Source organism: Cervus canadensis, chromosome 32 (genome assembly GCF_019320065.1).
Source record: "Cervus canadensis isolate Bull #8, Minnesota chromosome 32, ASM1932006v1, whole genome shotgun sequence".
In the NCBI taxonomy this organism is placed as follows: Eukaryota; Metazoa; Chordata; class Mammalia; order Artiodactyla; family Cervidae; genus Cervus; species Cervus canadensis.
The window spans coordinates 419,545-434,968 of record NC_057417.1 but is presented as its reverse complement, the minus strand read 5'-3'; the positions used below and the strand labels follow the sequence as shown (position 1 = coordinate 434,968).

The window sequence follows — 15,424 nt, the reverse complement described above, 5'->3', positions numbered from 1 at the left end:
ATTGTGAGTCACGTGCCTGCTCTCTGAGGCGGGCGCGGGGAGGAACCTCTGTGTGTGATTGGTCCGTCGTAACCAGGTGACCGAAGGACGCGTTCCGGTTGGCAAGGGCCAGCCAGGCCAGCGGCTTTCAGTCTGGAGGCGGCGGCGGAAGGAGGAGGAGCTCCGACCGCGCTCTCTCCCGGCAGTGGCTGTGCGTCTCAGCGCTTGTCGGGTCCCCACCCCTTTTAAATAAGCCCGGCTGGTCGCAGCCTTCACTGACTAGCTGACTCCGGGGAGGCGGCGGCGGCGAGACAGCGGGGGTGCGGCCGGGCGGAGCCCTGCTCTGGCCCCGGCGGCGTGGCGGAGAGGAGAGAGGCAGGCGAGGCCGCGTCTACCTGTGCGGCGCAGCCCCGGCATAGCCCGGGTCTGCCGGTGCCCGCCGCTCCATTGTTGGGGGAGGGGGCGGTCTCTGAGCTTGGCGGAGTCCGGGGCCGAGCGGAGGCGACGGCGGCGAGGAGCGGAGGCGCCCCATGGGGAACACGTTGAGTTGTTGCGTGTGCCTCAATGTCAACCGGCGCGTGGGGCCTGCGCCAGACTCCGAGTCTGAGGTCTACAAGGCGGCGGCCGGAGACCCGGTGGCCGTAGCACCGGCGCCGGCTGCCGTGGAACCCACCGAGTTGGATTTCCGAGCGGGTGAAGGCCACCACCTGCAGCACATCAGCGACCGGGAGATGCCCGAAGGTAAGGAAGCGGCCGGCGCGCCTCGCCCCTCGCGGGGCCGGCCCCGTCTGCTCTCGGGCTTACCTCTGGCCTCCGCCGACCCCCAGGTCCCCCGGGAGGAAGCCGCCGCCTAGGGCTCCTTCCTGCCTGGAGTTGGCTCTCTCGGGGCTGGGCACCAAGGACGGAGGCTGGCCCTGCCTGGCGTCCCCACCCCTTATTCTTTCTCTGTCGCGTCCGGCCAGTCTTTCTCCCTCTTCTCTACCCGAACGCCCAATTCTTCCCCATTCCCTTTTCGCAACCCGACCCAAGACCCTCAAGTCTGTGGCTCCTGTTCATGATTCTATTTAACATCTTGTGGGACTTTGTAAAGACTTTCTGATGTATTCTCTCTTTTCTCAATGAAAACTTAAATACTCCCAACTTCGGCGATATCCATCCCATCTTCCAATCCTTACCTGTTCAGATGGTACCTAAGAGAAGGAACGAGGTAAGGATCTAGATACACTTCCACTCGTTAGGATAGTTGATACTCGGGACAGTTAAGACAGATTTTAGGGTTTGTTATTTAAAATCAAAACTGCTATCGACAGAGTTAGTGTGGCGTTAAGTAATATTCTGTCTAGAGTTGTCCTGATTGAAGCGACCTTATTCTAACTATAATTTGAAAACGATAAGAAAGAAAAAGGTTAGAGGGGGTCTTAAAATAACTGAACGGTGTGCAACGTTACTGCAACGGCTGCAGGGAATAGTTTTGTTGTTGTTGTTGTTTTTACCCAAAGACGATCCCACGGAGCTCAGATTAAGATTCCCACTTTGACACAAAAATGTCTTCAGCTCCCCAGCTTTAACCAACTTCACTTGCATGTTGCCTCTTCTAAGGGAGGATTGGGGGTGGTTCCTGAGACTGTTGGTCAAAAGTTTCAAAGGAGAAAAGAGAAATTCAGACTGTAATTTGTAATGCAAAGATTTGGCAGTTGAGATGGCAGATCCTGCAGGAAAGTTGTCTCCATGGCTACCTCTCCTTCCAACCCCCTCCTGCCCGTGGAATCCTAGTCAACTTTTATAACGTTCAGGGAAAATTCTGAAGACGAAGTGGCTGGGGGTGGGGGTGGGTTGTCATGGAGAAGAGGAGAGAGAGGAGAGGAAATGTTTGATTTTTTTTTTTCCTCTAGAATTTTGAGACTGGACGGCTCTAGGTTCTAAAAAAAAAGATTCTGGATAACACTGTGGCTCATTAATCAAGACTGTGTTCTTTAAAGTAGAAAACATTGTGCCGTGAAGATGTTAAAGCCCCACTGGCCCACTTGTTTCATTTAAATGCCAGAGAGTATTTCTTTATTTCATAGAGGATATGTCTTATAGCTCTTCTATTTAAATTTTATTTGGGTTTACTTAATTTCTTTCAAAGTTAGAATAGGTAAGCCTGTGAACTCACCCATATGATGGACATGGCTTTGTAAGTGGAAAGTACTCCCTTTTCAGAATACTCAGATACTGTGAAAGCACAAATTAATGTAAATTAATTGTAGCTTTAAAAACAAAGCTTGTGCATACCTGTGAAAACTGCTCAGCTTGTTGCTATAAGGTAAGCCTCTAAGTGATTTTAAAAAACAGTAGTAGGCTAGTGTAGGGAGACCAAAATTGGACTTCTGTATGATTCTTTTACGATTTACAACATATTTTCGGGTGTATTTCACCTGACCCTTCCATCTATAAATAAGGCCTGTGAATATTCTCCCTGTGATGCCAATGAAGAAGCCAAGACTTAGAGCTCTGAAATAACTGTGTAACATAGCTACTGAACAGAAGAGACAGACTTGAGAATGGTAGATACACCAAATTCAGTTGTTGGGTGCTTAAAAAAAAAGTTTGGAATGCACTTTTTATTTTATAATTTATCCATAAGATAGGCCTAACTCAACTTCAGTTTGGTTATTTCCATTTGAGTTTATTGTTCACAACTCAGAAGCAACACATACCTCTGCATTCTGTGTCTGTACATTTCTTACAATGGATAGGAATAAAAGAAGTCGTGAAATAGCCTCAATTTACCAGTCAGGTAAACATGTTGGTATATTTTAAAGAGTTTGTTCTGCTGACTCAAATTGAAGCCGAGAATGCCCTGGACAGAGGGACATTAGGAGAAACCGGTAAGGGGGCAGGTAAGGTACGAAGCATTTAGTGAGGGGGAGTGCTGAGCCGGGAACTAGAAAAAGAGGGTTCATGAGCACAGAATTTACCTTTTTATGTTTGACATGATTGTGAAAATTTTACTTAAATTTGTCTCTCTTTTTTGGCATTCAATAAAGCGATGAGAGAAACCTCAATTTCAGCATTTGCCTATTATTAAGTTTCCATAGATACGAGGTCAGAACACGAATGTAAAGTGCAAGCACATTGGAAGTTTGCTCTTAATGTTTTTATTTCAGACAATTTTATATAAGTTTCCCTGGAAACTGAGAAATACCTGCATTGATATAAAACATTTTGGCTTTTCTGCAATGAAGAATTATTTGGTTACTTAGACAAAACCAAACATAAATGATGCTGTGTGTTTTTCTTCAGAAACCTTTGAGAAGAACATGATTTCTTCAAGCTGTTTCAGTTAACTCCTATGAACCTAGTATAAATATCAGATAGACTCAAAAGAATTTTGTGGCTATCTTGCCTTTAACAGTGTATCTAATGTAACTGATGTTACTGTCAATAATAGAAAATAAGATGCTAAGGTCCTATTATCTGATTTTATTATTATGCATCAGCTTTTCAAACAGCCTTTATATTCTCCTCTTAGGAACTTTGCTCATTCTCTGGTGCAAGCTGCTCTCTCAAGTGATTCCTTCCTTCCATCCTCCAAGGAGCGGGTAGGGAAGGAATTGACAACGTAATGGGGGAAAACCTCTGAGCAACAGGTTTTTCCTCCTTTCAGTAGCTATTATAAACACTTTTTTTTTTTTTACTTTTTTGATACCAGTAAACATTTGGGGTAAAAGATTTGCAAAATACTAAAAAGTCATTCACTCATACTCAGAATATCCAGAATTTTCATTAATATTTTGGTGTTGATTCTTCCTGAACCTTTTGTATACGAATAAACAGAATGTTGTGTTTATTGTATGAGATCGTTCTTTGTGTGCCACATTGTAACTTTCTCTTGTAAAGTGAAGACGGGAAGCTCCTGGAACCGTGCTGACACCTGAAGCATGCCCCAGGATGTATTTCCACGCAGCTGCATGTAGCTGTGCAGTCTGCTTTTTACCACCTGTTTAATGGTTGGAGCATCATTCATTTACCCACCCTTTATGGTTGTCTTTTATAATCTCATTATATTGCTTTAATCTGGGCACAGACATAAAAAGTGATGTATCGTACTTCCCTGCAGAATTCTGGTCTTGTGGCTTTGTCTTTCGACTTAATTAAATTCATAGGGTGAGTCATTTTGTAGTTAAGGTATTTTAACATTAAATGTTCTGTCCCCAAATTAAAGTTACCATTGATTTGTCACTGAACAGTAGATTTCCTCTCTTAGGTTTTTGTGGGTCTTGGTAACCTGTCGGTGTCTTTGAGTCTGAGTAACTAAACTACCGCTCGAAGAGATCTGAAATTAATGCTGGTCTTGGGTGACAGACCCATCAAAGGACAGCATTAGAAGAAATCTTAGATGATGAAGGAAAATTGGGGGAAGCATAAATGATTTGGGGTACACTGAAATGGATGATTATTGGGCACGATTTAGGGGCAGGACAAACAGAGGTTATACTGACAAAACCCAAACCCTAACTCTGGTCTTTACTTCCTAGAGGTCCCTGGGGCCTGTTGACACAGGAATAATGTCAAGTAGCGAAACACTGAGAAGAAAGAAAAGGATGGTCATGGACTGGGGAGGGGGCAGTGTTACTGGGGGTGGTCTCCTTAAGTGACAGTGAGCATCCTAGGAGTGAAGGGGAGCCCTGTGAGGTCCTCAGAAGGAAATATGCTCGGTGTAGGCAGAGGACAGAAAGAGGGTGGCTGCAGCTGAGTGAAAGAATGCCAGGAGGAATATCAGGGGGTTAAGGCCTTGTGTCTAGTAGACCTTGACAAGAAAAAATACGGATTTTAGTCTAATTGTAATGGGAAACCATTGAAAGGTTATATGCAAGGGAATGGTGATAATTCTTAAAGAAAGGGAAGGAGACGTGGGGAGAGGGGAGGGAGATCAGACGAGCTACTCGCTACTCTCACGTGGGCAGGGGTAGAATGAAGCAGGGAGACAAGCTAGGAGGCTGGTGTAGTCACTCAGCTGAGAGCCAACAGTGGTTTGAACAAAAAAAGCAACATTAAGAAGGGCCTAAAATAGGCTGACTTGAAGAAACTGAGTGAATCTAAAAGTAGGCTAACAACAATATGAATGGGATAAGTCACAGAAAAAGAAATGCGGATGGCTTTTAAGCGTATCCTCACACATAAGAGAAATGAAAATACAACTACTGTAGCTTGTGTTGGGAGAAAATTCAGAAACTCGGCACTGCATTCTTTGGTGATACTGAGGAAAGTTACATTCATATATTGCTGGTAAACATGGGAGATTGGTCAACCCTTGACGGGGAAGTTGGCACAGTCTCACTTAATCCAGAGATCCTACTAAAGGAATTTATTCTGAAGGTATAGGCTGCATATGTTGCATTATCTTCAGTAGCAAAATACTGGAAATAATTCAGATGTCCAGTAAGGGACTGGTAAACTAGCACATCCAGACACTGAAGAATTAGGGAGCTGTGAAGGAGCTCTCTCCACTGTTAATGACTTCATCTGCAGGGGATGTTAACCTGAAAAAAAATGGGGAGAAAATATACACCAATCTCCATGACAGAAGCAGGAGAAATGATATGTATTTGCTTATTAAAGAAGAAAAAGGAAGAACACTAGGAGAAATGCTTGCCCTTGGGTACTCTTATCCTCTTTCCTTTAGTGGGTGGCCTGACTCAATGACATGAGTTTGCACAAACAGAATCGTGTAGGACTGGGAAGCCTGGCGTGCTGCAGTCCATGGAGTTGCAAAGTCAGACACAACTTAGTGACTGAACAACAACAAAGCACTATCTACTTAAGATGTTATTTGGCTGAGGGTGATAAGTGGACATCAGTTTTCCTATGAAATGCTAAATGTTCACTTTTGGCTTTTGAGTTAATTTGTGAAAGCTGTGATGTGTCATTTATTATGCTTTATATAGTATATCCCCTCATGGATTGCAGCCTTGTCATGGTGAAGGGGCTTGTGTAACTCTGTGAAGCTATAGTGTATGGATTGCTCTTGAATTTCATTTGATTCTTATCGTGTTCTGAGTTAGGCAGTGTAGGGATTCTTCTCTGAGGTATAGAATTGTCCAAGGTTTTACTCATTTTTAAAACCTTGATAGATCAGGACTGTAAATTCCATGTACATGACATATAGGGATAAAATTTATTGATGTCATTTTGTGCTCTGCTTTGAAATACTACCTTTTTTCTCGCCCCTTTTAGAAAAATTGTTTATTTTTAGGGTATTAAAGCAATAAAACTTGGAGTTAAAACAGTAACATTGTATGATGTGAAATGAAATCACCATAGCTTGCAACCCAGAAAGGTTCCTAAAAGTCCAAGAAGCCCGAGCTAAGTACTCCTTAGAAATACATAAATCCAGGTATACTTACCTGTCTATCATCTCTTGGTCATCATCATTACAGCATTTGATTGAGGATTAAGGTAAGGCAGGACTGAGAACCAAGTTAGAGGCAAGTTGAGAAGCAGTTTGGAAGCCAGGTTGGTCAGAAACTGGGGAAGCAGGTCAGTTGAGGGGGTTGCAGGAGCATGCTGTATGCCCTCCGGTGAGACAGCCCAGGTCAGCATCTGCTGGCAAGAACCGCTTGGCTAGGGTGTGAAGTGTGGACTCAGATGAAATCACCGGATGACTGTAAGACATGAAATGTAATATTAGCCATAAAACTAATATACTGTACTACTAGGGGTGATAGGGCAGTTCAGTAAATGGAGTAAACCTTTAAGTAAACTGGAGCCCAGAAGTTGGCCCAGAAAATGCTGACAGTCCTGTTTAATTGCAATATATTAAGTGAAAAAGAACTAAAGAGCCTCTTGATGAAGGTGAAAGTGAAAGAGGAGAGTGAAAAAGTTGGCTTAAAGCTCAACATTGAGAAAACCAAGATCATTGCATACAGTCCCATCACTTCATGGCAAATAGATGTGGAAACAGTGGCTGACTTTATTTTTCTGGGCTCCAAAATCACTGTGGATGGTGATTGCAGCCATGAAATTAAAAGACGCTTGCTCCTTAGAAGAAAAGTGTTATGACCAACCTAGACAGCATACTAAAAAGCAGAGACAAAAGGTCCATCTAGTCAAGGCCATGGTTTTTCAGTGGTCATGTATGGATGTGAGAGTTGGACTATACAGAAAGCTGAGCGCCAAAGAATTGATGCTTTTGAACTGTGGTGTTGGAGAAGACTCCTGAGAGTCCCTTGAACTGCAAGGAGATCCAACCAGTCCATCCTAAAGGAGATGAGTCCTGGATGTTCATTGGAAGGACTGATGTTGAAACTCCAATACTCTGGCCACCTGATGCAGAGAGCTGACTCATTTGAAAAGACCCTGATGCTGGGAAAGATTGAGGGCAGGCAGAGAAGGGGACGACAGCGGATGAGATGGTTGGATGGAATCACCGGCACAATGGACATGGGTTTGGGTGGACTCCGGGAGTTGGTGATGGACAGGGAGGCCTGGCGTGCTGCGATTCATGGGGTCGCAAAGAGTCGGACTCCACTGAACTGAACTGAACTGAAGTCAGTATGTTGGCATTAGTCTCCTCCTGTCAGATGATTTCTTAGTCACTACCCTCTCTCTGATATTTTGACAGGGGAAAATCATTTATTGACAGTTTGACAGCATAATTTTAACACTTTTAGGCTTCAGTAATGCATCTTGTTTGTCCTAAGTGGCCTTTATTTTCATATTTTTAACATCTGCAATTGAGATGGATCTCACGATTGATAGAATGTTAGGTTGGAGGAAAAGTAATGTTCAGTGACCTGGTATTTTACAGGTTTCCTCCTGGGAGTGTTTATATTAAGACCCCAACTTAAATTTTTTTAGCCATCCTTTTTCCACATAAGTCTATCATGCTGTCAAATAAGTTGCAATTTAAATTGGTAATATAAAAGTGATGGGTCTTAAAATATAACTTTAATGATAACCCCTAATCATAAGCTCAAGAATATTTCTCCTGGGTTAAAACATTCTTAAAGATTGCTAGAGAAGTAATTTTAGGAAGAATTCACATATAAAATGCACAGTAATTTCTCAAAATACCTCTAACATTACTGTGTGTGCTTGTGGGAGAGGGGATGAGGGGAAGTGTGGGTGGTAATGCTTTGCTTCAGAGTTGACAGTCTTACCTTTGTGACAGTGAAGAGTACGGTAGGTTTTTTTCATCGTCTCCTTAGACTCTTGGCAAAACAGTTAATATCTACGCAGCTGTCTGTTCCCAGAGTGTTCTCGTATCTCAGACAACTACAAGGATTCACAGAATTGGATGGGGAAGAGAAGGGGAAAAGAGGAAATAGAGGTGTTCTGAGGTAGAAAACAGAGAGTCAAGATTGGGAGGGAATAATCTTCGGTTTTAAGATAGGGCTTCTCTTTTTTTTTTTTTTTTTAAGGTTATAGTGTAGTGAAGATGAAAATGAAGAGTAGTAGAGGAGTACTAGAGGACTTTAAAAAGAAGAGAAAAAGAAAATAGAAGAGAAAAAGGAAAGAAAAAAAAGAAGAAAAAGAAAAAAAAAAAAAAGAAAAAGAAAAAGAAAAAAAAAAAATTTTTTTTTCCCCTAATTAAAAAAATCGTAAAAATCTATGAAAATGAAAGTTAAGGAGTAATGGGGGAGTAATAGGGAATTTTAAAGGAAAATAAAAGAGAAAAAATAAAAAAGAAAAATATAAAAAGAAAAAAAAATTTTTTTTTTTTCCTTACTTAGAAAAAATAGAAAAATAAAAAAAAAAGTAAAAATATGTCTAGGAATTTCTCTGGAGCTGTTGCGGTCAGTGTGGGTTCGGCTCAGTTTCAGATAGCTCCTCGTTCCAGCTTGCACTTCTCGATATCTACAGGGCCCTTCCGGTGAAGTCGGTGTTTTCTTCAGGGATTTTAATCTGTTGCACCAGTCCCTTCTGAAGCGGTTCCCTTTGTTTATTTGGCTTCTGTTTGCCGGTCTCTTCAGAGGCTCATTTCCGCCCTGACACAGGCGGCCGGAGGCGGACTCTTATTCAGGTAGCTAGTTCCATTGCGCTGCTGGGAGGGGCTGACGCTGCGGGGCGGGGCTGACGCTGCGGGGAGGGGCTGGCCCTGCGGGGGCAGGGCTGACGCTGCGGGGAGGGGCTGGCCCTGCGGGGGCGGGCTGGCGCTGCCGGAAGGGGCTGACGCTGCTTTCTCCGTCTGCGCTGCTCAGGCTCCCGGCTGTTCTATATGGAGCGCGCCCCGCGCTGCGCGAGGTTCCAGCCCTCGGGTGTTACACAAAAGCGCGGAAGGAAAAGCTGCGCCTGCTCTCTGTGCCTTCCCCGTCAGAGCGGTCCAGGCAGCCAGGGGCTTGGTGGGCGCGCTATCCCCAGGTGTGGCGCACCCACTCCCTTCCGCGGACCCAGTCTCAGTTTCCGCTGGCGCCAGGCGGGTGCGCGCGCCTTCCGCCCTCCGCGTCCCCAGCCCCAGTCCCCGCCCCGCGCCGGTCGGGTGCCTGCGCCCTGTGTCTCGCCGCGACCTTCCCCTCCCCCCTGCCTCCTGCCTCCGGCGGGGCTGGGCCGGTCCGCAGCCTGCGAGCTCTTCTCGGGACTTTCCCCGTCCCTTTGTTCTGCGAACGGCCGGCAGTGTGTTCCGGCCGGTCAATTTTCTCTCTCTCCTTTGGTCTCCCACAGTTCAAGTTGGCACCTCACAGAAGCTCCCCCCGATTGTCCTCAGGGCACTCAGGCCCGGACCCTAGCCCAAGCAAGGCCGCCTAAGACTCCCTTCCCGGGACGGGTCTCCGTCCTTAGCTCTTTTGTCTCACTTTTTATCTTTTATATTTTGTCCTACCTCCTTTCGAAGACAATGGTCTGCTTTTCTGGGCGCCTGATGACCTCAGCTAGCGATCAGAAGTTGTTTTGTGAAGTTTGCTCTGCATTCGGTTATTCTTTCGATGAATTTGTAGGAGAGAAAGTGGTCTCCCGGTCCTACTCCTCCGCCATCTTGGCTCCTCCCCCCGGTAAGTGGTTTTATCCCTTGCTTTATTACTAAGGCCCGAGTATGTTATATAACTTCTTTGTGTTCTGTCATTGTCAGAAGGAGAAAATGGTTTTCTTCCATCCACCTTTGGAAGAAGTGATGACAGGAAAGGAACAAGCCTAATTAAAATGATAGAACTTTTACATACACTGTTACCAATGTTGTATTTAAAAGTGCACTAAAGAATCTATATTTGGGGGCAGGTTTTTAGGGGAAGAGTCTTTTCTTAAAAGTCTTGCTACTTCATTCAGCATGACCTTTTAGAAGGCATTGGTCTACCTTGCTATATGCTGACCCTGGAACTGGCCATAATTCTAATTTTTTTCTTGCTTGTGAGACTTTCTAAACTGAGAGATTACACTCTTTATTGTCTTTTTGTTTGACTTAGCACTGAAACCGCTTATTCGTGTATTGTTCATTAATTTAACGATAGCCATTGAAAAGCTGGTAAATACTTCAAGCTAGCTAAATACAGACTGTATTTACAGGCTCGAAAAGCTAATGGGAAATGGCAGTTTCCTGTGAAGCATGAATAACGCTGAAGAGAACTGTAGTCACAGTGGGTCAGGAGTATGAGTAGGCAGTGCAGTATGGCAATTATGTATATAAATAAGTTAATTCAAAATGAGAGCAATCTCATTCCAGCTCTAGACTTCCTGATCAAATAAACTTGGGAAATGAATTGCCTAATTTAGGCATTTGCTATTGGTGCCACTTAAGCAATTTTCCAAGTAGTTAAAGTAAGAATCATGTGTATTGGAAAGTCTCTGTTTTAGTGGCCATTTTAACCAATATTTCAGTGGTGTTTCCATTAAAAGTATGATCCAATTTACAGTATGTCCATTTCCTGCATGAACCACTTTATTTTTTTAAGAATTTTATTGAAGTACAGTTGATTTGTAGTGTGTTCATTTCTGCTGTACAGCGAAGTGACTCAGTTAAACATAAATATTCCTTTTCACATTCTTGTCCATTATGCTTTATCACAAGATACTGTGAACCATTTTATTTAAATAACTCTACATGTCTCACTTTACGGTGAGTTGTGTAAGAGAAGTATTACTGATAGTTTTCTACATATAATAGAAACCCTTTTCCCGAACTCTTCTGTTTCAGCCATAAAATGCTCACATATCTATTTTGTTTATGCAGAATTTTAGTATCAGGTCATATGATTCCCAATCAGTGAGGAATTGCCCAAATTTTTAGATATTAGTGAGAAATGGGCCTGACAGTTTAGCTTCAGGGGCCTGTGTTGGTATCATGGTTTGAGAAGAGAACCATGGGACTTGAAATATTTGTTTTAAATATTGCAAATATACCAGTAAAATCATAACAGGTCACGTTCTTGTTTTTTAGGACTTAAATGAATTTAAGGAGGTGACAACATGTGTTTTCCCCAGGTAAGCTTTCCTTGAGGATTTGCCTTTGGTTTAAAACAGCCATCTGGGCATCCATAATTACACAAAGGTATACAGTAATTTATTAAAACCATTAGATCATGGTCACAATTCAGTTTTCATAAGCTGGAAAATGGCTTAATAGCTCCACCTTGCTGATGGTTTGCTTTTACAAATGTTGATGATGTTTGTTGTTAAAATGTAAAAATCAGAATTTGACCCAAGGATGAAAATGGACAGCAGCTGCTTTTTTTCTCATCCTGCCTCCCACTGTCTGAGGGACCTGTGAGGTCTGCTTGAGTTGGCGCTTACCTGCCTTGTCTGTTGGGTGAACCTTGTCACAGTGAAGCATCCAGTTGAGGGTATTCAGTTGAGTATTGAAGACGGTTGAATATATAGTTGGATAGAGTTGGATATGTTGAGAGTAGTATTCTGTCATCGGTCAAAAACTGTCTGGCTAGAGAACTCCTCCTTTTTCTCAACTTTGTCAGTGCCTTATCCTGTTGGTGTTGTCCATGGTTAGTATGGTGTGTTCTGATAGATCCCACGTCAGCCGCATGGAGCCCTCAGAGCAAGAGTCTGTATCCGAGGACCTGTCTGCAGAGGACTTGGAGCAGTTGCTCTTTCAGCCAGACTGTTTCTGCCCAATTATCTGCAGTTACTCATATTTATGTGAGAGGAAATAGTATTTTCATACGAGTGTGTGTGTGTGTGTCTCTTTTTTTTTCTATTGCAATCTCTGAAGCAGAGTAGTGAGAAATAACAGTTGTGTGAGACTGCAAATGCAGGTTTTGACCCTCTAGGATACTATATGGTACAGATCTGGATAGTGGTAGGAGAGGATGAGAGCTTGGGAGCATCAGCCCTGCAGCAGTGTTTGAGCCACGTGCAAACACATGAGGATGTTTGACTTACCCCGATGTCAGTGTGAGCCCGCGCCCTCTGGAACTTCTGTTCCAGAAGTGGCTGTGGGCTTCCCCGCAGCCTTGTGATGAAGTGCCCGGATGAGGGGACCTCATCCACAGTCCGACGTGGTGGAGATGCGGATGACTGATGTGCCTAATGCCCCCGTCCACTATTACTCATTGGAGTAAAGTACATTTTGAACATTGCTGTCCATTGTTTACCTTTTTAAAAAATTCTTCTGTTTTTAGGCTCTTGGATACAAAATTGATGGCCAGCACACAACCTTTTAAGGTATTTTAAAAATCAGAATTATTATTGATAAATTACAGTTTGAAATTTTCCAGATTGCTGCTTACAGCTTTAGAATTCTGGTCAATTAATGAATGTCATTTTCCAATACACCTTCCCCTTAACCACCTTTTGTTCTCTGAAAAAACAAAAAAGATAAAAAAGAAATTGAGGAAAAGACTAGAAATAAATACATCAAATGTCAATAGCAGTTGTCTTTGGGTAGTGGAATTGTGAGGGTTTTTTCCTTCTGAATGTAAATTTTTAATGTTAAAACATATAATGAATTTTTGAATAGATTACAGATGCATACACTCTTTCCTTTTCCTTATTTTACATATTTTGGGTATATAGTCTAATCAAGAGAATTCAGGTAAAAATATAATCATTTGCTTCTTTCTGAAGTGACTTTATATGGCTGAGTGAAATGAATGCCAGAACAGTATAGCTTTCTGGCCAAAGGTCTGTAGATACTTAACACATCTATAAAAACTTTTCATGTGGCTGTACTTTCCATATGGTGGAAATTAAACTTGTGGTTTCTCTCTTATATTGAGAAGAAGGACTCCTGTGTTTCTTTAAAGAACACAAGGGGGCAGTACTAGGTACTTTTTTTTTTTTTTTTTGGTCCTGATTGTTCATGAATCTCTAGTAAATGTTGCTCTGAGACGATGACAGCTCCTCCCTGTGTTTCCTGGTTTGCAGGATATCATTAACAACACATCCCTTGCAGAATTGGAAAAGCGGTTAAAAGAGACACCTTTCAACCCTCCTAAAGTTGGTAAGAATATAAATGATCGTAGAAAGCTCCACACTCTCAATGATAATTATGGATGTCTATTATGGAAGAAAGGTAAAACTATTCTAGAAACTAAATAAATTGTACATTTATAAATTTTGGCTGAATTAACTTGCTCATACCCTTGGTTGAGTTGCTGTTTTCTAAATAAAGATGGTCTTCTAATCCTAACTCTACCTTGCACGGGTAGGATTGGGTAGCCTGTTTATTAAGAAGTTTAGCAATGGCATCTTCAGGACTTTTTGTTTCTTAATCTTGGAATTGTCCCCAGACTTTATGGGTCTTCCTTTTGGTTTAAGCGAAGACAAAGAGCTGGTGATTAATTGTCAGGGGTAGAGTGAAAATATACTTTTTGTCTCAGGAAAGCCCAAGAACTGGGTTTACAGATGAGGAAGGAGGGGGCTTCACCTCTGCCTCCTTCAGAGGTAGCTTAGGCACTGGACAGCAGTGGTGAGGAAAACCAGAGAAGGGAGGGACGTTTCTCCGGGGTGGAAATGTTTGCCCTATCTGGCCATGGTTCCACCCATGTGTTTTGGTGAAACTTCCAGGTGTTAGTTACTTCCTTGGTTCCTGTTGATCTTAGTCATGCTGCTGGTATTGTAATTAACATCCCATTAGATGTAGCCTGCAGCTTCCTGAGAAATTGATAACAGGGCTAATGGCTCAGAAATTGACAATGGAAGGTACTAAAGCAGCCAGGAATACAGTTATTTGCTTCCCTTTCTGGAATAGTCCAAAAAAGGAATTAAGAAAAGGGTGGGGGGAGAAAACCTAGACCTTTCCTCTAATAATATAATGGGCAGTATAATGGAAATAATTGATTTTGGAAATAAGTGTCTCAGCTGGTAGTAGAATAGAGGCCATGACTTAGTTGGCTATCACATTAAAAGAGTTTTTTTTTTTAAGCTTAAAATCTAATATTCGATACTTACTGAGGTTAAAGAATTCTTGCTTAAAGAGCATTGTATTGATATAAAAACAATTATAGCTTTTTCATTGTTAATTTCCACTCATGCTTTTGATTCTGTTGTAACATTTTTGATACTCACTTACAAAATGGTTCTAGGAAATAACTATTTATGAATTACCGTTTTATCCCGTTATTTCTACATAATATTCCAGTAAGGAGAGTTTAGTCTAAAGCAGGTTCAGCAAACCTCATTCTCTCAGCATCTGTGAATATCATTGTGACCAGAGAGGCATGTCATAAAACTGTCTCTCCCATGAAGATGTGCCGTGTTTGCAAGGGCAGCATTACAGCAAATTCTGATCTGTTTTTGGACTTGGTTGTGCTTTCCATCTTTGTATCTGTGAGCTCGGAGACATAGTGAAGGACACTATTGACTTGAACTGCCAACCTTGATGGGAATCTTTGGCTTTTGGGGAGGGTGAGCTGGAGTATTGTCAGATAACAATTACAGAGTGTTTACCATGTACCAAACGTGGCATGAGAGCTTTACTTAAGTGAGCTCATTTGATCCTCACAAAAGCCTCACAAGGGGGCTCTGATTGTCATTGCCCTTCTACCATGGTAGAGGCCCGGAGGGGGCAACGTGTCCCAAGATCACACAGCAGCTAAGTGATAGAGCAGAGATTCAAACTCAGACGGTGGACACTGGGGGCCATGCTCTTAGCCATTGCTCTGAGGTCCCCAACCTCCAGGATCTAATGCCTGATGACCTGGGGTGGTGCTGATTTAATAATAATAGAAATAAAGTGCACAATAAATGTAACATGCCTGAATCATCCCCAAACCACCTTCACCCCCATGGAAAATTTGTCTTTCACAAAACTGGTCCCTGGTGCCAAAAAGATTGGGGACAACTGCTCTGAAATACCCCTTGCGTCCCAATCAGAGGAGGAGTCATGGTCACAAGAGTGAGTTATGCATGGTTGTAAATAGCATCCAACAGCATGCAGTTGGGAGGCCTAGGGCTGAGTCTTTGATAATGTAACCAAGACACTTCTCTAGTCCAGACCAAAGCCCTCATTTTCAGTGACTCTGTTATCTCAAGGTCTTGTGTGGAGAGAATTAAGAAGGAGATAGCTTTCTTTCTGCTT

General features: G+C 42.8%; 2 protein-coding genes across 2 annotated transcripts in view; one reads left to right on the top strand and one right to left on the bottom strand.

The window, feature by feature from the left end:
* LOC122432858 (poly(A)-specific ribonuclease PARN-like) overlaps window positions 1–15,424 on the bottom strand; it is an 853,726-nt gene that overhangs the window by 659,846 nt on the left and 178,456 nt on the right.
* The window catches only part of LOC122432870 (cyclin-Y-like protein 1), a 127,782-nt gene continuing 112,493 nt past the window's right edge, over window positions 136–15,424 (top strand). The window contains exon 1 of the mRNA XM_043455143.1: window positions 136–720. Within this exon, the coding sequence (XP_043311078.1) occupies window positions 510–720 (211 nt within the window). The 5' untranslated portion in view covers window positions 136–509. The remainder of the gene's footprint in view (window positions 721–15,424) is intronic.